Genomic DNA, 26,498 nt, shown 5'->3' on the forward strand with positions numbered 1-26,498 from the left:
TAGGGTCCTTGGAAGCCATGATTCTAGAAGTGATGCCTGTCAGCAATTAACACATGGCAGCGCCCGCTATAAGGTCCTCTTGCAATTTCTCCCATTTTACTTGTGATTTAAAAACTTAAATTATTTTGTGCCATTTATAAACTTAGAAGGGAATTCATCAATGTGTGCTATGTTAAGATGGGTTATTTTACCACAAGTCGTGCTATTTTATTCAATGAGAGCTTGTGCTAAAATAGCCCATCTTAATAGTAGCACACATTGATGAATTTCCACCCCCCCCCACGCCCACCCCCCTTCATCTCTTCACTTGTCATTTCTTTTTGAGACCATTTGTAAGTGTCCTGGAAAACATTAAACCCATATTGTAAATTGTATTCACTCATTTTTCTATACCGTTCTCCAAGGGGAGCTCAGAATTTATACTCAAACATTTTTTCCTGCCTGTCCTGACAGGTTCACAATCTATTTAATGTACCTGGGGCAATGGGGAGATTAAGTGACTTGTGCAGTCTAATGTATTGCTTTTATTTTTACTCCCTCTATTTTTAAATTTTGTTTTTAACCTATTGGAAACCGCCTAGATGTAATGATAGGCGGGATATCAAATATATAATAAACTTGAAACTTGACAAGGAGCAGTGTGGATTTGTACCTAAGGTTGTAGCTTTAACCACTGCACCACTCTAGAAATCAAAAAGTAGTAAAAGTGAGCCAAGTATAGGACAATCAAGCTATTGTGACATCACTGATGAGGTTGGTTCTTTGGCATTGATGGAAGGAGGCATTTTGATGTCACAATACCAGCTCTGGTTATCAGAGGCTGAAACCTTTTATACTATTTATTCAATTTTCTATACTGCTCTCCCAGGGGATCTCAGAACAGGTTTTACACAAATTTATTCAGGTACTCAAGCAATTTCCCCTGTCTGTCCTGATGGGCTCACAATCTATTTAATGTACCTGGGGCAATGAGGGGATTAACTGACTTGTGCAAGGTCACAAGGAGCAGTGTGGGTTTGCACCCACAACTTCAGGGTGCTGAGGCTGTAGCTTTAGCTACTGTGCCACACTCCCCCAGTATTGATTGGAAAACAATACAGTGCTCAATTGTATGTTTTGGTGCTTATTTTAGAAATGCAATTCATGTTTAGACAGTCACAAACTAACATTGAGATGTTTATAATGCATAAAAATTTAAAGAATCATTTTACAAAGCTTGGATGTGCATACCTAAAACTGTAACATGTATATTGGGAAAGAGGGAGGGGGTGTTCTGGGTGGGACTAGAAAGATATATGTATATTCCCCAGACTGTTTAATATCAGGATTTTTACCTCCTGCTCAGGTTTCAGAAAAGTGGTGGCACTGAGCAGCATGCCAGGTGTCACCCAAATGCAAAACTGGTAAGAGATATTGGGCTCTGCAACAGTTTCAGAAGAAATAAACATGCACGTTATTAAATGACTTGAATAAATCTTGATGTTCCACTATTTCACTATTTGGTATTTCAAAACATGTTTAAGAGCCAGCACAGAAATGTTTATTTTACTATTCCAAACCCAGTGCTTAAAAAAAAAAAAATCACAGTTGTTGGATGCTATATCTATGGATAACTTTGGTCCTATTTCTCATTTGCCATGAGAAGCTCATTTTGTTTTTTTTTCAGCTGATTAATTTCTTGGATGAAACCTTGATATTACATCCCAGACAATCTGGTTGTGGTGCTAAACATAGCATGGAAATCCTTTTGACAGGAATGATGAATGAAATGAAATTAGTCCTTGATTCTGGTAAATTTGTTATGCTAGTTCAACTAATCTGCTTTCTTCTTTGTACGTCATGACATCGTCTGTGAAACTGGGATGGGGGAGACTGCTTAGGATTGGTTTTAATCCTGTCTGACTGACTAATTTCCAGATTTGTGGAGGGGATGTATTTTCTCTTTTTGTCCAAGTGAAGAAAGTGTCTCTCAAGGCACCTTGATAATACTCATCCTTTTCAGCATCTTTCTTTCTCCACTAGTGCTGCTGATTCAGTCGCTTACCTGTATGGTTTCTAAGGGGCTCATAATTGAAAGTTAAATACATCTAAAAACCCGCCCAAGTCGGCACTTGGACGATCTAAAAGACAGGTTGTCCAAGTGCCAATAATCGAAACGGCTTTTTTGGACGTATCCAGCACACTTCTTTCAGAGCCTAAAACCCTATTCTCCAATTAGGGCTTACTCTGTTGTGGCTTTCCAAGTGAGCTTGTAGCTTCACAATATTCAGATCTCTAAACAGAGGCACAACTTACATAGGGTTACCAGATGTCGGGATTTTAGAGAACTGTCCGGGTGGCCAGATGGATGCCCAAAATCTACATCTGGTCACTTCCATATGTAAATTTTGAGATAGATGAACTTTCTAAAATAGGGCTGTTTATAAATTTGAGGGATCTTGAAATGGTTTCTGCACTTTTAGTTTTTTTTTAACACTATTTATTAAATAACTTGAAGGCAAATTACATCACTTTTCCACATAATCACCCTGTTTTGCCTGACTGACTAGTCACATCACATTCTATGACACGCCCTCTTACCACTTCTCCCGTCCCAACCATTTCCCAAGAAAATATGAAAGTGTGGAAACTTTTTGAAGAACCCTCATTAAATAATAATAATAATAATACAAATGAAATATGTGCATGCATTCAGCACAGAGATTTGAAGGGAGCATATTCTCAACATAGCTTGAGTGGACTTTTTTTTTTTTTTAATTTTTATTTATAAAATTTTCATTCTTACAATAAATGAATAGCATAATATTTAGTTTATAATAATTATAGTTGTATGTACAATATCATATCATATATATTGAATCCCTTTCCCCTGTTATTTGTTTTTTTCATTTTTCCTCATATTAATTTCTATATTTCCCTCCCTAACCCTATATTATTATTATCAATGTGTTAAGATATCTGATCTTTAGAATATTTTGTCAATGGATCCCATATTTTCTTAAAATTTTTTATATTTCCTTGTTGTAATGCCAATATTTTCTCCATTTTGTACATGTGACACACCGAGTTCCACCAGAATGTATAATTTAGCTTGAGTGGACTTTTAAATTCTATCGTGTATTCTCAATTTTGCTATAGAAATAGTTGTATATTTCAAAATATTTTCCCAGTTTTAATATTTACACCTACTCTAAAACGTGCATTTGGACATAGGGTATTGAGGGGAAATTGCGCTTTCCCCTCGTGTTCAGAACAACCTGAAATAAGAGAAATGATTGGCTCCTTGTGCAGTTTTGCAAAATCTAGTATTTACTGTGGAAAGTGCTGACATGAGGAGGTAACAAATTCTGCCAGTTACAAGTGTCAGTGCAGACAATTACATGCACTTCGCCCAAGTGATGCCATTGTTTGTTTTTTAAGAATGCATTTTGTAAAACAGATATAGAGGAGTAGCCTAGTGGTTAAGGGCCTAAGAACCAGAGGAACTGGTTTCAGTTTCCCCTGCAGCTCCTTGTGATTCTGAGCAAGTCACTTAACCCTCCATCGCCCCAGTTACAAAATAAGTACCTGTATATAATATGCAAAACACTTTGATTGTAACCATAGATAGATAGTATATTAAGTCCCATCCCCTTCCCCTTTACCCAGTGGTGTAGCGAGGGTGAAAGGCACCCAGGGCAGTGGCACCCCTCCTCCACTCTCTTCTGCGCTCCTCAGCTCCTTCCTCGCCCTCCCTGCCACGTGCACATACCCCTGCTCTACCCTGTACCTCTTTTAACTTCCCTGGTGCGAGCAGCATCACCAACTCGCTGCCCGTGTCAGCTCTACCTGTGACATCACTTCCTAGCCACGGGATCCAGAAGTGGCGTCAGAGGGAGAGCCGACGCTGGTGCGAACAGCAGACTGGAGTAGCTGCTTGCGTCAGCGAAGAGACAGAGGTACGGTGGGGGAGAAGTGAAGGCGTGCGTGCGGCGGGAGGAGGAGTGGGAAGGAGCGGGGTGTGTGGAGAGGAAAAGGGGTGCCGTTGCCATTATCAAGACAGCGCCTGGGCCGGACCAACCCCCTCCATCCCACCCCCCACTTACTATAACACTGCCTTTACCTGATGTACATGCAACCAAATACATGTGTTTTTCATGCAAGTGTGCAAGTCTTTTCTAAAACATGCTGTCAACTGTCCCTTTCCTGACATAGATGATCTATACGAAATTAGGTTTTATGTATTTTTATATGTCCTTGTTTTAGAAATATACAGTGAATGTACAATTTTCAGTAAATGTATGATACATTTTAGAGTAGTTTACCTGGCTGGTTTGACTCTCCCTTTGCCGGTGAGATGATGAATTTGTTGTCGTGCAGGACGATAATCTGGAATTCCCATCATCCTCTGGTAATCCTATGCAAAACGATACATCAAAGTTTATAAAAAGAAAACATGTACTCACCACCGACATGCTTTTCTTTTCAAAATCTGGGCCACATCCACATAAAGAAAAGTGGGGTGCCTTGTAGCAGAGCAAGGGAAAGGGGATATATACTTTGGCAGTGAAATTGAACTGCTAAACATACACACGCTCATGGGTAAGTATCAGGTTCCATTTTACTACTACTGCTATTTATCATTCCTGTAGCGCTACCAGATACACACATTAAACATACAAGATAAATGGATACTGTATCCATTCAAAGTTAGGTGTTCATTTTTATCAGCTGTACATACTGTGGCAGGCAAAAGGGGCCAAGCCCTAAGACATACAGTATGCCAGTCAGTGACAACCCTGCCACTGGTTGCAATTCTAGCATTGCAAACCTGGATCACACAGAGGCAGTTCCTGTCAACCTAGAAAGGGCAGGAACAAGGATGTATTTGCCTTTGAACAAGCAAAGCAGAGGGCAAGCAACAGGGAAAGGTTTTGCACCCTTTTACAAAGCTGCAACAGGCAGTGGGGGAGGGGTGCAAAGTTCTCACAGAGTAATGTCAGACCTCAGGGAACAGTGGACTAGGCAGCCAATTAGGAAGCTGAGTTGCTCAGCTCAATTAGATAGACGGAGAGTGGTTTCAGACAGCAGAAGGCCAGCTCAGAGTTCCTCACGGAGTTCACCTCAGAGACCCACACTAGGGAGACACCACCGGGAAGGACACTGGAGACACTTGGAGTCAGATTTGGGACAAGACCTACCTTGGCTGGGGGCAAGACAGGAGGAATCTGCCAGGCAAGTGAGAATGCCTATCTGCTTCAAAACTTACCAAGCTGATGGCAGTGCTCAGACAGCTAGCTCTCAATTAGAAATGGCAATTAATGAGAACAGCTGTGACTACCCAGCTCAGGAAGAACATACAAGCCAGAAATGTCTGCTGAAATCCCAGAGATTGAGAATGTGAATAGTATTGCAGAGGCGGAATGTGAAATGTTTTGGGAGGAAATATATCCCTTTGCCTAGAGTGTACTTTGAAGTCAAAAGTATATGCTAAACATTTCTCTGCATGTTTGTGAAGGTGGAGGCAGGGCGCTTCCTGATCTCTTAGCTCAGTCCTTCTAATGAAACCAGTGTTCCTGTGTAAAATAAGAACTGTACAAGCCTTTAGAGGAAAACCTCAAAGGATTTGATAAAATACTAAAGCTGTTTCAGCAGGGCACAGTAGCCCAAAGTTATAGAAGCTCTATGTACACCAGAGAGCTGATTACACAACTGATATCAGTGCAGCTACTTAGCACTGTGATAAAAGTACGTTGCAAACATTTGATTTTGTGAAGGCATTTGTGGCATCATTTTGGTTTTGTTTATGGACTATTTTCTACCACATGAAGTGGGCAATCTTTGGTTATGCCATAAGAGTTATCTGAAGTACCAATACCAGAAGAAAAATAAACGAAATCTTTTGTTTGAATCCAAAAATTAGCAGTGTAGTCTTAAGAGTGAGGCTTGCTTAGCCACTCCAGTGAACCGCTTGACTGGACGCTGTGTGTGTGGGGCTCATGACAGCACCTTAGCACCCTCCTCCCTGCTACATACAGTACGTTGTATATGTAACCTCCTGAATAGGAATGTGAACAGACCCAAAAACATTTTGTTAATTTTCAGCTCATTTTGGGCTTTTTAGCTGATTTTTCAGATGGTTCTTTTTTTTGTTTTTGTAACACATTTCTTTTAATACAATTTTTTTAAACACTAGAACATTTTAATGCACTTTAATTGACTCGGGGACCCTTTTACTAAATGGCGGTAAACACTAAAGTATGCATGCCGCAGCTTAAAAACTGTGCTAATAGGCTGCATTCAGGAGCCACACACTAACTGCAGCCTAGGCATCCTACACCAACACACTAAAAGATATATTTTTATTTTTTAGTGCAGGGGTAGCGTAGGTGTGCCCTGAACTAATCAGTTAGCATCTAAACATTGGTGCATACCAACCAATTAGCACAAGATCAATGTGGGAGTCCATTCCACCTATAAAATAGGTGATGGTAAGGACTCGCACTCTAATGGCCATGAGCTAATTTTAAAATTAGCTTGTGGCTATTTTTTTTTAATTATTATTATTTATACCTTTATTTGTTACAAATCATAACAAGTACAAGCAAAATAACTCGTGGCCATTTTAGAAGTGTGCTAAAAAGTGGCTTCAGCGCATGGGTAACCCACATGCTAAAAGTAGCACAGGTCACTTATTAGTGTAGTAAAACGGTCCCTTAACATGTTAATTTGTGGGTTAATGTGACATTTCTGACTCTGGAGTCAGCCCTGCCACACACAAAGACAGAGCAGCAGTGCTTCCCGCAAGCAGAAAGGTCAGGTGCACAAAAGAATAGAGACCAGTGAAGCCAGAATTGTCTATCCCATGCAGGAATCCAGGCATGTCCCTATAGTTAAAGGGAAGGAAAATCTCTTGAGTGGCCACAGAGGGAGCAAGAGAGCACTGAAACCTGCTCATCTCTCATGCAGGTTTGGATGCGACACTGAGAGATTTAAACCTAACATAGGTGTCGGAAAAGGTGGGGGGGGGCACAGGGGCCATGGCCTCCCCCCCAAATTGTCTATCCTGTAGGTCAGGGGGCACGTGGGCTGACCGTCACCCACAGCCGCTGTTGCTCCCTGCCTGCCACCTCTGCTTGCTGCCATAACTGCAAGAAGGGAAGGGCCAGGTGCATGCAGCGAATGCATGCCACCGGCCAACAAGCCTCCTCCCCAATGTCAGAATTGACATTGGGTGAAGGCTTGAGGGCCAGTGCTGCTGCACGCGCCTGGCTCTTCCTTTCTTGTATTTGCTGCAGCATCAAGCGGCGAGCAGCGATGGACCATTGGGGGGGGGGGAAGAAGAATCGGTGGAAGGTAGGCCAGACTTCAGCGCAGGAGGGAGGCAGGCAGGCTGGCTTTGGGGGAGGAGTTGGACAAAGGCTGGAAGGCAATGAGGGGGACAGAAGAATGAGGGAGGGAGGGAGGAAGGAAGGAAGGAAGGAGAGAGAGAGAGAGGCAGAGAAAGACCGGGGGAGGGGGTGTAAGCAGAAGAAAGACAGAGAGAGAGAAAGGCCTGGGAAAGACAGGAGGCAGATGCTGGACTATGGGAGATGCAGACAGAGGGGGGAGAGTCCCTGAGGAAGAACAGAGAGATGGAAGATCATAACAGAGGAGGGAGAGAGAGAGAGACCGACCTGGAGCAAAGGTAGTGGTAGGTACAAAGGAGAACTGACACTGGATCTGGGGAGGGTAAGCAGAGGGAAAAGAGAGAGAGACCTAAACCCAAAGGGGATGGGATTGGATTGTGAAAGAAATGTTGGATAAGAAAGAAAGAAAGAAATATTGGATGCACAGTCAGAAGAAAGTACAACCAGAGACTCATGAAATCACCAAACAATAGAATTTAGGGATTAGTGTTTGTGTGTGTGTGAGGGGCAATTCTATAAGTGGGAGACTCTTTTTAGCTGCCCTGAAGCTATGTAATATGAACCTATTCTATAATGACATAGCGGAATATAGCTACAGAATTTTAGCGTAACCAAGCATCAGCGAACAATATTTTTATGAACCTATATTTGCCATAGACCTGGGATAGCTGTGAGCACCTAAATGAAGTAGGGAAGCACACAACTTACACTATGGTCCACTTATCTTCTATCTATGTGTACTGTATACACCCCTCACATTTATATACTATCAGAACCATCAGAAAATACTTTGATGCAGCATCTTTCCGCTTACTGGTTCAGTCTTCCATCTTGAGCATGCTCGATTACTGCAACATCATCTACCTGGGATCCTTAAAAAAAAACCATTCTAAGACTCAGAGGCATTCAAAATTCGGCAGTTCGACTGATCTTTAGGCTGAAGAAATGGGAACACATAAGCCCCTATTATCAAAAACTCCATTGGCTGCCCCTGGAGGCGCGAATTCTGTTCAAGTTCTCTTGTCTGTGTTATAAATCAATATTTAGTCTGGCCCCCACTTACCTAATTTCCCAATTTAACCTGGCAAGTTCTATTAGGCCCACACGAAGAACACATCTGTTCACTATCCGACAATAAAGGCCTGCCACTACAAAAGATTCCTGGACAGAACCCTTGCCTTCCAGGCAGGCAAATGGAACTACTGGCTGATTAACATCATCATGCATTCCTCAACCTACCTCAGTTTTAGAAAATTGGTAAAAACGAGTTTGTTCAATCGTTTTGTAAACTAAGGAATTTTTCTACCTCTGCAAATTCAACACATAACCTTAAGATCTATATAGCTTTCCACTTCTTCCATTATGTAAGATTGCATTGATGACTTTGAGAATCTTTTCTTCCATTAGGTAAGATTGTATTGATGACTTTGAATTGTGACTTCTTCGCTGATTGTCCAGCATTTCTTGTAAACCGCCTCGAACTTTCATGGTTTTGGTGGTATATAAAAATAAAATTATTATTATTATTATATGGTGCCTAATGTTAGGTGCTACTTCTGTGCCAAATTTTCAGCATGGAAACGTTTTCTAATGGATTTGAGGTGCCAAAACGGGCTTATTTATGCATTCATGTATAGAATAGTGCCTATGCATTTCCATGATGGGAAGGACATGTGCGGGTCAAGGACATTTCCTTTTGATGCACACAGTGTTACCGAATGGTGCAGATCTGCACTTAACTTGTGTGCCAGGATTTACACTTGGTTTCAGTTGATGTACTGTAAATCCTGGCACCCAAAGTTAAGTGTGGATCCCAGTGTTATGCATTATTCTATAAAGGGCACTCACTTTGGAACTCCCTTTATAGAGTTCCATTCAGCATCAATTTTTGGGATGTTGAATTTTGAATGCCATTTACTGAATACAGCCCTGCTAACACTTTTGCAGATCAGTGTACAATTACACTAAGTGGCATAGCCACAGGAGGGGGCTGGGGCCCCCCACTTCAAGCTCAGGCCCCGCTCTAACATTGTGGCAGCCAATATATAGCTGGAGGGGGTGCTCATGATCTGCCAGCTGAAGAGTTTCACCGCCAGAGCCCAGCCCATGCTGCCTAAGCAGCAGGAAGTCATCAGGGTGCTCTAGATGTGGATGTTGACACTAATGCACATGCTCAGTTCATGTATTTGAACTGAGCATGTGCAGAAGTACAAGCATTGTATGCTGGAGCAGTCTGCATACTTCCGCACTTCTCAGACAGTATGTGGAGGGCTCCAGTGGTGATACTACAGATGATGGGGCTTGAGCATCCCCGCTAGCATGATCCAGCAGCGGAAAGTAGAGTTTACTGAGAAGAAATGTTTGCCCCCTCCCCAATTAATTTCTTGGTAACATCTCTGCTTACATGTGTAAGTGCTAGTATTCTAGATATTTATGCATGCACATGGCACCTACATGTATGTTAGTAGATTAGAATTTGGTAAATTATACTATTGAATTCTGCCAGGTACTTGTGACCTAGATTGGCCACCATGGAAAAAGGATGCTATGCTAGGTGGACCACTGGTCTGACCCAGTATGGCTATTTTTATGCTCTTATGATGCATGGGAAGTGCATACTTTTTACTGCACTTCATTCTCAAACTGAAGTACTCTTTGGTTTGCAGTATTTTTATATCATACTCTTGTGATACTTTTCTTGTACTCAAATGAAAATATATTAAAAACTGCTCTTTTGTCAATTTTACATAGGGAAACATTATTAGTAGGCTTAGTAAAAAAGAAAAGAAAATGTTTTACTTTTATAACACTTTTATCAATTCTGGCATGCACATCACAAGAAAGCCTTGATCTAAGGCCAGGGTATAGGCGATTCATCTGTTCATTTCCATTCAAGGCACGCAGATAAGATGTCTTATCAAAAAAGCAAAGTTTCTGTATACATTAAAGTTCATAGAAGTACGTCAACACTGTGACAAGGTTGTAACAGGGAGCCAATAGTCTGGAAAGATAAATTTTAATTGTGGATTATATTCTGGAAACTTTCCTTTCCATGCATTGTGTAAACAGTATAATGTCACAGCTGCATACGTAAAAGGCCTCTAATATCATCCAAAACAAACTTTAGATCGTCTAGTTTACTTTCAAACTATTGCTGTGCCACCTTATTTGCCTAACTGCAGAAGTAAAATGGTTTCTACGGGATCTTTTTTCAAGTTCAACAATAAAAGGAATGCCACTATGACTAGGGTTACCAGACGTCCGGATTTTTCTGGACGGCTTTTCAAAACCCAGCACTTTGTCCAGGTTTTGAAAAGCTTTTCTCCACATCGCATCTGGCATGTCCTGCCTGACGAGAACAGGCAGCGGGGCCAGGGCGGGATTGGAGGCAGGATAGGGGGCGTGATGGGGCAGGGATGGGTAGAACTGAGGCAGGTCTAGGAGGTTCGGATTTTCCAAATGAAAAATCTGGCAACCCTAACTATGACAAATGCTACTTCTTGTAGACCCTACGTAGAGGAAAAGTTGCAGTAATAGGTCATATTAAGATTGTGAAAAGGAATGCTGTGGTAATGTGTGGGAGCGTTAGAGGCCTGTGCCTTTACACACACCTGGACAACAGTTCAGAAACAAATAAAAGTATTTATTCATGGTAAGAGGAGAGAGAGAGAGGGAGGGAGGGAAAGAAAGAGAGGGCGAGAAAGAGGAGTTTGGACTGGGTTTTGGTGTTAGGCATAACAAGCCTCAGAGACATAAATAACTGCATGTTGCCTTTTGCATTTTGCTTGCATTTCAAATATTGTGTTCAATTCTGATAGCCACATCTCAAAAAAGATATAGCGGAATTAAAAAAAAGGTACAGAGAAGGGCAACAAAAATGACAAAAGGGAGAAGAGGACTCCATTTTTAAATAGGATAGACCTAACCCACACAAACAGCAAGCATACAAGAAAACATTCACGCCTAAATAAAACAATAATATCATATTAAGATTTCACAGGTCTGCTGACTGAAGACCAAAACATTTAGAAGATATGAATAATTTCAGATTGTTTCAAATCTTGTCCGAATGCTTCTTTTTTAAAAAAACTGTTTTTAACGTAATTTTAAAAGATTTAAAATTTGCTTCCAATCTTAAGTTTTGCGGCAAATGGTTCCATAAGTTTGGAACTGCAAAATAGAATGCTTTATTTCGTGTGGACTCCCACCTAGCTCTATGAACAGAGGATATTACTAACCTATTGTCTTGGATCATCCTTTAATTAAATAGATGTTCCAGTTCCATCCCTAAAGGCTTTTGTTTCAAGCACAGAAGCATCTGACTACTGTCAACATTACACTGTGCTGGCCTCTGAAATGTCTATCATCAGCCCTATTGCATTGATCCATCTCGTACCACAACTCACTATCCCTGAAGCATTAATGACTCCATTGTCATTCGTAATCTGAGAAGAGCCATCACTAGAAGCTTCCCATATGGTAGCTACCTGTTCGATAAATCACAGCATTGCTGTAGCTGGGACCAAATTTCTGACTTGGAAAAACCCTTTAGGTACATTTCAAGTCCACTATCATCTACTTTATCAGGGCCAGCTCCAGAGATGCTTTCAACAGAATCCCTAACTGCCACAGCTGCATGCTTAGGCCCATCAATATCATTTGCTATATCCTCCAGAACATCAATTCTTCCCCCTCCCCTTGCTTCTAAGAAAATTCCACTTTTTTAGCTTTTTATTTAGTAACAGAGTAGTGTCAGTCAGCCATTTTCAGGATGAAGGTGAAGCTTTATTCTGATTGCCCTGTCTAGCAGGTAGGTTCATTGCATAACTACTTCAATGGCTACCTCAGCAATTCCAGCTTCTTCTTTGATTTCTTCTCTCCAAATATATACTCTCTCTCTCACCAGAATAAAATTCAGATAGCAAATTCTGGATCCTCCTGAAGCTTGATACGGCGAGGAACCAGTTTCTTGTAACCATCTTGGTATTGCTTTTTGGATGAACCCTTCTAACCTGGTTGTTTCAACAGGCTGAACTGGATCAAAGTCAGCGACTTTCCTTCCCCTCCCCCAAAGATCAAAGTAAGAAGTAGAGCTTACTGTATGTCCATTAAGCACTATCAGGCTGCTAAATATTCTTTATAGCATTTTCCATCTGGTAACCTTCCAGCCAGTCCTGTCCCACTTTTTTGATTTATATTTTCTGTTTATCTGTGCCATGCTGATGCGTCTAGTTCCACAGCTGAAGACCAGAGCCTATTTCACGGCTTCTCTTGGTCAGAACTGTTTTCCATGCTGAGCTGAAGTTCTGATCTCTTTTGAGCCCAATATATTGTACCACCCATGCACTGCTTCCAATTCCAGTCTCATACCCTAATGCATCCGCTGTGGCACCAGGTGGGAAATAAGTGCCAGCCATCCTGACAAGGAGGACAACATCTTTAGCAGGGCTATTCAGTTCCAGCCTTTGAGGTCCGAAGGTCGGCCAGGTTTTCAAGATGTTGACAATGGATATCCATGCAGTGGCATAGCTGGGGAGGTTGGTGCCCGCATCATAGTGCCGTGCTCTCCGCTCTTTCCCACCATGCCATGTGCCCCCTCCCTGAACCTCATCATTGCTATTTCCCAGACTCAATGCTTGAGCTCTCCCCCTCCCCTCATGTTCCTCTTGAAATGCTCACAGGTGCGAGCAGCATCTTTCACCTGCTGCTCGTGCCGGCCTTGATTCCCTTCTGATGTTGCATCCTGGTCCCATGACTGGGAAGTGATTTCAGAAGGGAGCTAAGGCCGGCACGAGCAGCAGGTGGAAGTTGTTGTTTGCGCCAGTAAACATTTTAACAGGTAAGCCGGGTAGGGAAGAGAGACACCTGCACCACCACAAAGTCAGTGCCCGGAGTGGTCTGCCTCCCTCTTTCTACCCCACTATATCCATGAGAGAGATTTGAATGTGCTGCCTCCTTGGTTTGCAACTCTCTCTCATGGATATTCATTGCCAATATATATCCATCGATATATCCTGTAAACCCAGCCTGCCTATGGATCTCAAGGACTGATCTTCAGTGTCTTTTTCAATTTATTATGCAGTCCATTTGCTTTCTGCAGCCACTTCTCTGAGCTCTGGATTGTACAAGATTCATATTTTTTCTGAAAAAATTCATTAATTGCCCTAATTAGGACACTGAAGCATAGCCTTTGTCTCATTTGTCTTTCATGTTGCCCCAAAAGCAAATCAAACTCACATCAAGCCATTTGTAAGTCATCTACAAAGATATTCTTGGCTTCTAACTCCTCCTCAGGCTGCCTCTTCAAATCTTCCAGTTGGCAAGGTAGCTTTCTATTTTCTCAGGCAGAAACACAGAGCAGACCAGTGGTATCAAAAATAGTGCAATTTATTAGATAAGCCAAAACCCGAAATGGCTACGTTTCACCCTCATGCTAAGTTAGGAGAAAATTAGCAATTTTCCCCTAATACAGCCTGAGGGCCAGGGCCGGATTAATGGGTAGGCCCAGTAGGCACATACCTAGGGCCCAAATTTGTCAAAGTCCCCGCTGAACAAACAAGTAACAGACGACTCAGAATTTTTTTGTTTTCAAACGGCGACGGGTCCCCAGGAAAATCGGCAATGCAGGCTCCCAGAAAAATCAGCAACGTAGCATTGGGCCCCCTCTACAGCAAAGCAGCATCAGGCTCCACTGGCATCGGCGGCAACCGTTCTGTTGCAAGTGGTGCTCAGCCAAAAGCTTCCCCTTTGACGCAGCTTCCTGTTTCCGCCTGGGCGGTTTGTGTCAGAGTGCAGCTTTGGCCGAACAGCACCGCTTGCAACAGAATGGTTGCTGCTGATGCCAGGGTGGCCCGATGCAGTGTTGCTGATTTTCCCAGGGGCCCATTGCCATTTGAAAACAAAAAATATCAGAAAGAAAGTGAGTGGTGACAATGATCCGCGCAAAGGTGAGGGGAAGGGAGGCAGATGGACCTGGGGTGGAGCCGGGAGAGAGAGAGAGAGAGACGGTGGCACTGGCAGTTGGGCAGATGATGGAAGTGGGGAGAAGAGAGAGAGGGGGGAGATTATAAGAACTTAAGAATTGCTGCTGCTGGGTCACACCTGTGGTCCATCGTGCCCAGCAGTCCGCTCCCGCAGCGGCCCTTAGGTCAAAGACCAGTGCCCTAACTGAGTCTAGCCTCACCTGCGTACGTTCTGGTTTAGCAGGAACTTGTCTAACTTTGTCTTGAATCCCTGGAGGTTGTTTTCCCTTATAACAGCCTCTGGAAGAGCGTTCCAGTTTTCCAGCACTCTCTGGGTGAAGAAGAACTTCCTTATGTTTGTACAGAATCTATCCCCTTTTAACTTTAGAAAATGCCTTCTCGTTCTCCCTACTTTGGAGAAGGTAAAAAACCTGTCTTTATCTACTAAGTATATTCCCTTCATTATCTTGAATGTTTCGATCATGTCCCCTGTCAGTCTCCTCTTTTCAAGGAGGGGGGTTGTGACTGTTGCTGCCTACGGGGGGGGGGCTTGTGTCTCTGCTGCCTATGGGTGTGTGTATCTCTGCCGCCTATGGGGTGGTGCCTCTGCTGCCTATGGGGGGGTGCCTCTGCTACCTATGGGGATGTGTGCCTGTGCTGTCTACAGGGGGGGGTACCAGTGCTGCCTACAGGGTGGGAGGGGGGGTTGGTGGTGCCTATGCTGTCTATGGATTTTTCGCTCTATACGACCCTATCCCAGCCTGCCACTAGACCACCAGAGGGGGTACAGGGCAGGACGGTGGGAATTTTTCTTCCTGGGTTTTCTTCCTCTACAGGTGGGTGCGTCTTATGGTCCGGTGCATCTTATAGAGTGAAAAATATGGCAATCCTGCCCTGCTGAAGACAAAATTTTCCTGCGAGTCTGAATTAATTAAAAATCTGATTTTGACAGTGTTTAGTCAGAAACTATTTCATTTTTTAATTTTATCTATTTTAAAACCTTTTTTAATAAAATTTAACTTTGCATTGTCACTGAATGAATGACCTTTCACCTAAGAACTAGTTCTTAAGCCTCCACTAGCTAGCACAGTCTCCACTAGCTAGCAAAGGAGAGATACTACCCTGGCATTTTAAATCCTGCCTGACTTTTTTTAAGTACTGTGGTTAATTTTTTAATTCGCAGGAAAGTTTTGTTGGCTTTCACAAAAATTGCATTCTGAAAGTGCTGTTTCAAGCTATTTTTGGATAAATAGGTGAATGTAAAAGAGTTTTTGCTTAAGGGAGAATAAGTTCTTCTCCCCTTCTAGGTAGGTTTTGAAAATCAATGTGATAAAAGCACTTTTGAGGCATGATATATATTAATTATCAGCTCTATTATTATTTATTGATTTGATATCCCACTTTTACCATTCAAGGACCTAAGTGATTTATAGAATGACACCTAAAATACAATTTGATGATATAAGACCATTAAGGCACATATAGATTTCACTTTAACCTTTAAGTGCACTAGATACTTGGAGGGTCATAATTGAAAGGAACGTCTAAGTCCGTTTTCGTCCAAGTCGCAAGTCGTCCAAAGTAAAAAAATAGCTTACGACACATTTTTCGAAAAATACGTCCAAATTTTTTTTCGTTTTGAAAATTGTCTAACTATACGTCCTGCTGATCTGATCCTCCAAGCTGCTATATTGTCCATCTTTATACCACATTTTTGTCCAACTTTTCATCCAAGTCAAAAATGCCTGTTCGACGTGGGAGGGGGTCTACAAAGTGATGGACTGAACACCCAGACATGGCACCTAAATAGTGGGGTACCTTACAGGGCACTGCTGTTAACTTCACAAAAAGGGTGCCATGTCATCATCTCACTACAGCTCCCTTATAGGTCATGGTAAGCCCCACAAACCACCTCCAGAATCCCCTAGATCCACTTATCTACCACCCCAATAGCCCTTATGGCTGCAGGAGCCACTTATATGCCAGTACAAAAGGGTTTTGGGGGTGTATAGGGGAGTGTACATGTCTCAATATCAATGCAGTGATTACAGGGGATTATGGGCATGGGTCTTCCTCTCCATGGGTCCCTAACCCACCCCCAAGATGGCTTAAGACGCCTCTGTGCAGCACGACTAGGCTTTCCTATGCCAGGCTGCCAGGTGATGATGTTCTGGAGGCACAATTTTCAAGTTGTGATTAATATTTCTAGGGGGATGTTGGGGAATCAGTGATCATTGGGGTAGTGTGTGGGGGGGGTCTGTATTATGTGTTTGCAGTGCTTATCTGGTCAATTTAGGTGGATTTTTGTGACTTAGACCATGTTTTAAATGGTCTAAGTCACAATGTCCAAGTTCCGTCGATCCTGTGTGGTATAACTTTCGGTTATACATGCAGTATGACTAAGGGGTCCTCTTATCAAGCTGCAGTAGGGGTTTAACGTGTGTAATACCGCACGTTAAACCACCTGCCGCGCTAGCTACTAACGCCTGCATTGAGCCGGCCGCATGGGTTAACACGTGATGAAATGTCTGATGCACTAACCCTGCTAGCATGGCTTGATAAAAGGAGCCCTAAGTCTAAGCCTGCCCATGTCCCGCCACAAATCCCGCCCTCGACACTCCTCCTGAAATGCCCCATTTAACTATGGTCATTCAGCGGCACTATGAAGGCCTAGGTCGTTTATAAATACGTCCAAAACCTGTTTTTATTATCGGCACTTGCTGACAGGCCGGTTTTGGGACGTTTTTCTCTTTCAATTATGAGCACCATACTTTTATGTTTTATTTTATTTGTGCATGTTCCTTCTTTTTTTTTCAGTTCAAAGATTTTATTGATTTTAATATACAGAAAGAACAGCAAATGTTAACAAGGCAAGATACAAATAAGTTGTACAAAGTAAGGAATCTCAAAATGTTCTTGGTCAATATATTTTATTTGTTTGTAACAAAATTTTATGGTTTATATATTTTGTTTGTTTATTGTGTATGTTGATTGTTGTTTTTAATTGAACTTTAGCAATTTTCCACTGATGCAGCCAGAGGGCAAAACGTGGCCACATCAGGTTTGGACTTAGATAAATCGCAGTAGTTTTTTATACCACTGGTCTGCTCTGTGTTTCTGCTTGTGAGAGTATTTGCAGATCATCACCTCTTCATGTTGTCTTAGCTTTATTTAATCTGTCAGGATTCGAGCTCTTTGGGTTGTGAGCTCAATTATTAGGTATTTCCTAATCAGCATGACCCCTCAACCGGATCTATTTTCCGATCATTATCACCCCCCCCCATCTCCTTTCTGGTCAGCATCACCTCCATAATCTGATCCCCTTACCAATCAGTATGACCACCCATCCGGTCCACTTCTTGATAATCATCACTTCTCCCATCCACTCCCAGAAAAGTATCAATCAACAACCATCACCATCCCCAACACTACTGGAGGTGTCACTAGTGAGACAGTAGTGAGGCAGGAACAATTCCCAGATATTCTTGCTCCTTTATCATCCTGGCTTCAAAATGGCAGCTCTGAGCCCAGCAGTAACCCCACAGTACTATCCCTAGGTGTCAAGTTACCAAATAGGGACTCTTCTCTCTTATTTGGCAGTTTGATTCCTAGTGTTAGTATTGTAACTCCACCGCTAGGAGTCAGAGCACTACTCTTTCTAAGCTGAGCAGAAGGCCTCCAACTGCATTGCTGCCAATGGGAGATGGTGCTTCAATATTGTGTTTTCAATCGACAAAGACAGGCAATTTTCCGGGAGTCCTGCAGAGCTTGCCTGTCTCTCACTACTAAAAAATGTGATGATGAAACAGCACCCTCCACTGGCAGGATTGTAGGTGGAGGAATCCTGCTCAGTTTAAAGGGAACAGTGGGTTAGAGCAGTGGTTCCCAACCCTGTCCTGGAGGACCACCAGGCCAATCGGGTTTTCAGGCTAGCCCTAATGAATATGCATGAGAGACATTTGCATATAATGGAAGTGAGAGGCATGCAGATCTGCTCCATGCATATTCATTAGGGCTATCCTGAAAACCCAATTGGCCTGGTGGTCCTCCAGGACAGGGTTGGGAACCACTGGGTTAGAGCCACATTTTTAAAATCTGGGCCAGCAATGGGAAGGAGAATTTGAGGATGGCTTTTGCCCTGTCACTATCCCATCAGAGATACCCCTGGTAAGTGCAGTAGGTAGGGACTGTGGGGGTTGGTCTCAGTTAGGGCACTAGCCTTTGACCCAGGGGCCGCCGCGTGAGCGGACTGCTGGGCACGATGGACCACTGGTTTGACTCAGCAGCAGCAATTCTTATGTTCTTATGAGAGGAGTTGTAATTCTGATGGAGGTTTGGGAGGTGAGTGCCAAAGTTAATCAAGATCACAAAGAGTAGCTAAAAAAGATTCTCATAGAAAGTGATGGCAAACACTTTCTCATTTTTATTGGGTGAAAAGTAGCAGGCAATTTGCTTAAAGGGAAAACACATGCCTTCATATTCAACCTTCAAATACCTCTGATAGCTTTAATTGTCTAGACTAAATGTCATCTTTCACTCCTCTTTCAGTGTCCTGAAGATATTTATATCTATTCTTAGAAAGATATAGTATCTTAAATACTGATGAGAACATTTACTTTCCTCACTAAAAATGACTCTATTGCTTTTAATTCCATTTTCCTGATGATCTATGGGTGGATTGCATAGAAGAAAATGAAGCTCAAAGCCTTGTAGCATACCATTGATCATTTTGCATTCAGGGTGATTATACACTAACTCCATGCCAAAAGGAACAGGTTGAACAAGTTCTGGATGTTTTTTCCCTTTGCAATCATACATCCGTGGCTCAATTTGAGAAGCTGGAACTACAAGTTAAAGAATTTAGTGGAAGTAAAACCACTGCTGTTTCACATCTCCCTTTTGTCACTGAACTATATGGATTGCCCATCCTCACTGCTCTGAATAGCTTTCATCGATCTGCTAAAATCTTCTCCTTAGTTTTGCTCCGGTGACAAAGACAAGACCTTAAAGCAGGGGTGTCCAACATGCGGCCCAGTGAAGTATTTTGTGCGGCCCTGGTCGAGGGTAATACAGTGTTTTACTCTGCTGCCCCTGGGTGTTAACCGTCTTGCCGGCTCCCTCTTCTGTCTTGCGGCAGCGTTTGCACGTTTGTGCAGCCCCAGAAACATTTTTTCGGCCAATGCGGCCCAGGGAAGCCAAAAGGTTGGACACCCCTGCCTTAAAGGCATTCCATGGCAAGGAGGTTATTCATGATTTCCCTACTACTATTTATCACTTATAGAGCACTGAAAAGTGTACATAGCGCAGTATATTTTGACATTTAATAAACAGTTCCTGCTCGACAGAGCTTACAATCTAACCTGGATAGACAGCCATGACATATAGAGTTCGGGATGCAGAACCCCAAGGTGAGAATTTAGGAGTTGAAAGCAGTCTCAAAGATGTGAGCTTTTAACTGGGCCTTGAACACTACCAGAGATGGAGCCATAGATATTTGGGCAGCTTGTTCCAAGCATACAGTGCAGCTAGGTGGGAGGGACGGAGTCTGGAGTTGGCAGAGGAAGAGAAGGGCACAGATAGGAGGAACTTACCAGCTCATGGGGGAGGGAACATAGGGAGAGATAAGTGAAGAGAGATGAGGGGCAGTTGAATGAGTGCATTTGTAGGTTAGTAAGAGGAGATTGAATTGTATTCGGACACAGATGGGAAGCATTTACACATACATATTGTAGTATGTTTAAAACTGATTTCAGAAAACCACTATTTATATGTGGAGATTCACACTCTATAGAGGTTTAAGGGATCTGGTTTGGATGTGGTATGGGAATGACCTGGGAAAGATTAAATTTACATATTGATTCCCCATAAAGGAAATACGAGGTCTGACAATTAAGTTCATGAACTTGCCACCATGCACATACGTTGGCAGCACTCTGCAAACAGCTCAGTAAGGTTTCACAACCTTGGTATATCACTGTCTCACAGCTGTGTTCGTTTCGACGTGAGTCGGTGTCTTGCTGAGTGGCGTTCATTATTATTGTTACATGTTTTTGTGTGCCATTGCAAGAATGTTGGAGCTTGAATTAAAGCAATGAACAAACATTAAATTTCTTGTTAAACCTGGCAAGAGTGGAAGTCAAATCAGGGACATGTTAGTCCAAGTTTATGGGGATAATGTTTTGAAGAAAATGGCAGCGTACCAATGAATTAAATGGATTTCAAAGGAGAGAGAAGCGTCACTGATGAAGAGAGGTCAGGGTGACCAGTAACAAGCAGAACTGACAAAAACATTGCAAAAATTTGTCAAATTGTGTGTCAAAATTGTCAGCTGACTGAGAAGCATAGCAGACCAAGTAAACAACGATAGAAAAACAGTTACACAATCTTAACTGAAAAATCTTGGCAAAGGAGCTCACCGATGAGCAAAAGCAAAGAAGAGTCAAAGTTTTCCAAAACATTTTGGAGAGGCAAGACGATGTTTTGGACCGTGTTATCACTGGCGATGAAACATGGGTTTACCAATGTGACCCTGAAACAAAACGTCAACGTGCACAATGGAAGTCAGCCAATTCTCCATGACCAAAAAAGTTCCATCATTTCAAATCAAGAGTCAAAACAATGTTGCTAAACTTTTTTGATGAATTTGTACCAACTGGACAGTTAACCAAGTTTACTATTGGAAGTGCTGAAAAAGCTGCGTGAAGAAGTTAGATGAAAACAACCTGATCTTTTTGCCAGTAGCTCATGGCTCTTGCATCACAACAATGCGCCAGCTCACAGCACAAATCAAAAATGTGTGTGCAAATTAATTAGCTAACAAGCCTTTAACTAGCAATAAATTGATGCTAACAATCAATTATTGCAGTTAATTGATAGTAATTGAATTTTGCACACACATCTTGCATGCTATTATATAAGACCAGGTACTTAACTCCACTAGCATGCTACTAAAAATGGGGCGGGGTATTCCAAAAAATCTAAAGCAATGTTGTAGAATAGTGCCATCTCACACCCAGATTCTACGAGTTGGGAGCTGGCATTTAGACCAGGTTTCAACTGGTATAAATACCAGTACCCAACTTTGGAAGTGAGAATTGGATCTAAGTACTATTACTCTCTCTATATATGGCACTCGACTCAGAGCGCTGTTTATAAGACCATAAGAACAGCCATATTGTGTCAGACCAATGATCTATCTAGCCCAGTATCCCGTTTCCACAGTAGCCAATACAGGTTACAAGTAGCTGGCATAAACCCAAGTAGCAGCAACATTCCATGCTACCAATCCCAGGGCAAACAGTGGATTTCATCATGTCTGTCTCAATAGCAATCAATGTCTGTCTCCAGGAACTTGTGCAAACTTTTTTAAACCCTTCTATGTTAACTGCTGTTACCACATCCTCTGGCAATGAGTTCCAGAGCTTATTTGAGTGGAAAAAATATTTCCCTGCAACTTCATTGAGGGTCCCGTGGTCTTTATAATTTTTGATGGAGTCCAAAATCAATTCACTTGTACCTGTTCTACACCACTCTGTATTTTGTAGACTTCAGTCATATCTCCCCTCAGCCATCTCTTTTCCAAGCTGAAGAGCCCTAACCTCTTTAGTCTTTCCTCACACGAGAGGAGTTCCATCCCCTTTATCATCTTGGTCGCTCTTCTTGAACTTTTTCTAATTTTTTAAGATGGACTGGCACTTTGCCATTTCTTTCCAGTTCCAATTTTCAGCATTGTATATAGAATTTCCCCTAACTGTACATTAAGAGGAGCTTTTACTAAAGGTTTGTGTGTGCTAACAGACATTAGCATGTGCTAAGTGCCATGGAGCTCAAAGGTAGAGAATAGGACATGTAGCATATAGCACACAGTAATGTTCATTAATGTGCACTAAGCTTTAATAAAAAGGTCTCTAAGGAACAGATTCTGTAAGAGGCACTTAACTTAATTGACCAAAATGAACTTAATAGCTTCAATTATGAGCTTTAACAAGCTCATAATTGAAAAAAAATAAATAAATTGGCCAATAGGTGCCTACCCAGTTCTAAAAAAGGTAGGTACCTATCACATGGTGCTTAGCAGTGCCAAACGCAAAGGGGGCGTGTTTTGGGAAGGAGATAGACATAGGCACCACTAGGCATGATTCTTCAAAGAACGTAGGTACCTGCAACGTAGGCCAGTAAAACCCTGGTCTACATTACAGGTGTTTAAGTTTTTTATTAGGTACCATTAGACGCAATTCTGTAAACAGCGCCTAAGCATGAGTGACATGCTGCTAGCGCTGTTTTTCTAGGTGCTGGTCGATTTAGCCAATGTTTACAGAATCCAGCCCTAAGTGCTTAACACATTTTATTAAAAGGACTCCCTACATCGACCAGCCTTCTCAGATGACTTCATTTCAAATTGCTAACCATCCTTTGGCATCAGTGGCTTTAGACTGTCCTACAGTTGCAGATGTGACTGTTTGCTAATGAGATATCTGGGTTATTAGTGTATCAGTCTACCTTTTGTTTTCTTGAGTTGGAATGAGAAAGTTGTTCTCTAGGTTTTTCTTGCTACTTATCTTTATTGAGTTCCTCCTGAACCGTTGCGGATTTTAAGTGATTTGATGAACTCGTATACAGTATGTGTTATATACTCTATTGGAATTTTTCTTTTCTTTCATGGAATTTTTTTTCTGTATAAGTACTATATTTTCATGCATATAATGCGCGTTATACACGATTTTACAAACCGAGCATAACCATGCGCGTTATATGCGTGAGCGTGTTGTACAATTTTTTTTTTACATAGTTCCCCCCCGACGTCCGATTTATCCCCCAGCCTTGAAAGCCTGATGCCCCACCCTGAAGGACCGCGCGCCCCCCCCCGACGTCCGATTCATCCCCCAGCCCCCCCCCCCGCATGGTGAAGCAGCCTACCGTTGGTTCCCGATGCCAGTGAGCCCTGCTGCTTCCTCTGCCGGCGGTCCTGCCCCTTCTCTGAGCCCTGCGCTGCTTCCTCTGTCGCGGTCCTGCCCTTTCTTTGATGTCAGAGAAAGGGCGGGACCGCGGCAGAGGAAGCAGCGCAGGGCTCAGAGAAGGGGCGGGACCGCCTGCAAAGGAAGCAGCACGGCTCACTGGCATCGGGAACCAACGGTAGGCTGCTTCTCTGTGCGGGGGGGGGGGCTGGGGGATGAATCGGACGTCGGGGGGGTGCGAGCGGTCCTTCACGGTGGGAGGGGCAAGCGGTCCTCCAGGGTGGGGCATTAGGCTTTCAGGGTGGGGACAGGACTTCAAGGGGGACAGGTAGACCTTTAAGGGGGGACAGGACTTCAAGGGGGACAGGCAGACCTTTAAGGGGGGACAGGCAGAGTCGGGGCAGAGGGCAGGGCGGCGAGAGGAGAGTCGGGACGTCAAGGCAGGAGCAGGGTGGCGATTCGGGGCAGAGCTGCGAGAGGAGAGTCGGGACGTCAAGGCAGGAGCAAGGCCGCGATTCGGGCAGAGCTGCGAGAGGAGACTCGGGACGGCAGAAGGATGTTTTAATTCAAGGAGCAGCATGCGCAGTATACGCGTGTGTGCACTATATATTAATTTGTTTACATAAATTTCAGTTTCCCGCGCGCTATACCCGTGTGTGCGCGGTACATGCGTGAAAATACGGTAGATTGCTTGATTATTGTTATGTTGCAGTTTTCAAACTAAAAGGAAAATAATTATTTGCTTCACCAGTTGATGGTTGATGGACATGGTAATTGGAAAATGATAGGGGATCTTTTTTTTGAAGAAGAAAACAGAGATCTTTCAACAAAAATTCTTCTAGATCTGCTAGATTCTTAGCAAGCTAGATTAAAATACCATAATCAACATTTTTAGTTTTTAACAGCTCCTCAAATAGGAATTGCTTACCATTTGAAACTGAATTTCCATTTTCAGCTTCTACAGAACTGAAAAGTGAAACACATAGTGGACTTCCTTGATTATTTGCATTTTTATCCTGGTTCTCCAATCCCATGTCTGATATAGTGAGGTCCTCTCTACTAGTCAGGTTCATGTTGGTTTCAATACCTGATAGAAGAAATAAAGAATGTCAGCTTTAAGGCATTATGGCTCATATTTTATATATGGTGCCTTATGTTGGGTGCCTAACTTAGCCCCCCTTTTATCAAGCTGTGCTAGAGGTTTTTAGCGTTGGAGCATTTATTGCGCTGGCTTGCACTTAAAACCTCTAGTACAGCTTGAGAAAAGGGGCCCATAATTGGTAAAGCCATTTTAAAAGCTTTTAAAAAATGTAGCCACCTACTGGTGCCTAGAAAAATGATGCTTTCATTCCATCTACGGAGGCCTACGGTCGAAGTAGTCATGGTTAAAGCTGGAAACAACCTTAAGCATTCTAAGGCGCCTCCTTAGACGCGATTCTTATCAAAGGTAGGCGCTGGAAATATAGGCCTTTAAAGCCCTGGCCTACATTTCTGGTGCCTGCCTTTGATGAAGTCCACAATTCTGTAAATGGCGCCATTGTGTGATTGACATGTGATTGGCGACCATTTTTTAGGCAGCGATAGATAACAGCAGAATCTGGGCCTATGGATACAATCTGTAAAAACTGTGGGAGCTTGCACATATATATACATCAGGGGTCAATATTCAAAGCAATTTAACCATCTTGAAATAGATCCTTGCTCCTTAAATCATTTGTTGAAGGCTAACCAGTCATATTCAGTGGCACTTAACTAGATAATACCGCTGAAAATTCCAGTTAACAACCAACTGGAAACAAGATGTTTTGGGAGCATTCAACACTTGGCCAGTTATGTGTCAATATTCAGCACTTAACAAACCATGGTAACCCCATAAATAGGACTGCATAAAAGTAAGTCCCACCTTTATGTGGTTCGACATAGCCGGTTAGGTGCTGAATATTGCACTTAACTGGCTATGTTTTTGCTGACTTCATATACCTGGAAATTCAATGCCAGAACTCGATTACTCTGGTCTGGGGCCCCAAGCAGCAGCTACTACAGTGCAACCTCAGGAGTCTATTTGTTGGATGGAGGAACTTCGCAAGCTCCAGGAGCTTAAGTGCATCTGAAGGAACCATAGAGATCTGTTTGTGGAAAGTGGGGACATGAGTATCTGACTATGAAGGAAGGACTTTGGTTATTTGCCTGCAAATAGAGAAGGAAGAAGTTTGCAGGCTATAGGAACGTTCTTGTATTTATAAGGGTTGAGAATCTTCTGCAGTTTCAGCTCTGTTAATACATCAAATTCTTTTCTGCAGTGATCCATGCCTATACCATCTTGACATCTGGGCTGCATGACTGTGTTTCTGATTGACTTGAATAGTATGTCCTCCTTGAAACAATAAGCCCTGCCTGTGTGTGATATTGCTCCACCCGCTAGTGACATCACTGGTCCTTATTGTAGCATTTATAAGCAAAAAGTGAATGCTGAAATTGCATTGTGCCAGAAGTCGGAGCACCTTCTTCATTAAGCTGAAGAAAATGCATGACAAAGATATGTTAGGTCCAGCTATCCCTGTTCTCGTTAGACATGGAAGGGATGGAAATTTATCTCCTCCAACTAAGATAGAGAGGCTTTTTCTGATTCAAAAACCTACTTGAATTAATTTAAAAAGAAGGGAGCTCACTCTTGTTTTATTAAATGCTCATTCCATTAAGAACAAATTATTTCTAATTCATGATTTTATTTGTGATTTTACGATTGAGATTTTTTGTGTTATTGAAAAATAGTTAACTGAAACTGATTCAGTTATAATGAATCAAACTTGTCCTTCCCATTACTGAGTTTATTCTCAATTTAGGATAAACAAAAGGGGTTGTTAATAATGGAGTTAAACTGGCTGATATTCGGGCAGTAATGGCAACAGACAGCATTTTCTTTCTCCGCTGCGGGAAGGGGTAAAACGCGACCTCACTGACCTGATGGACCTCGTGGATCTAAACCCGTACGGCCTTAAAAATCTGAGGTCTGTGTCGGTCCGTGTCCGTGGCGCTTGTAGCTTCTGTCGCTGACAGACCTGGATGAGATTTTAGCGCTGACGGATCCGTCTCAGCAAAGGGAGGGAAAAGTGGTAGGATCCGTCAGCGCTAAAATCTCTTTGAGGTCTGTCAGAGCCAGAGACTAGTGCTGGAGCGGCAGAGCAGAAGCCAAG

The 26,498-nt window shown here is 42.6% G+C and overlaps 1 protein-coding gene across 4 annotated transcripts in view; it reads right to left on the reverse strand.

Moving 5' to 3' along the window:
* The window catches only part of MYO16 (myosin XVI), a 709,054-nt gene that overhangs the window by 17,367 nt on the left and 665,189 nt on the right, over positions 1–26,498 (reverse strand). For 3 of the 4 annotated variants that reach the window (XM_033949922.1, XM_033949923.1, XM_033949921.1), the window contains 2 exons: positions 24,233–24,391; positions 4,305–4,396 (listed from right to left, as the gene is read on the reverse strand). In XM_033949922.1, coding sequence (XP_033805813.1) covers positions 4,305–4,396; positions 24,233–24,391 — 251 coding nt within the window. Of the gene's footprint in view, positions 1–4,304; positions 4,397–8,136; positions 8,261–24,232; positions 24,392–26,498 lie in introns of those variants that run through there. The other variant, XM_033949924.1, reaches the window with a different exon arrangement.

This window comes from Geotrypetes seraphini, chromosome 6 (assembly GCF_902459505.1).
Source record: "Geotrypetes seraphini chromosome 6, aGeoSer1.1, whole genome shotgun sequence".
In the NCBI taxonomy this organism is placed as follows: domain Eukaryota; kingdom Metazoa; phylum Chordata; class Amphibia; order Gymnophiona; family Dermophiidae; genus Geotrypetes; species Geotrypetes seraphini.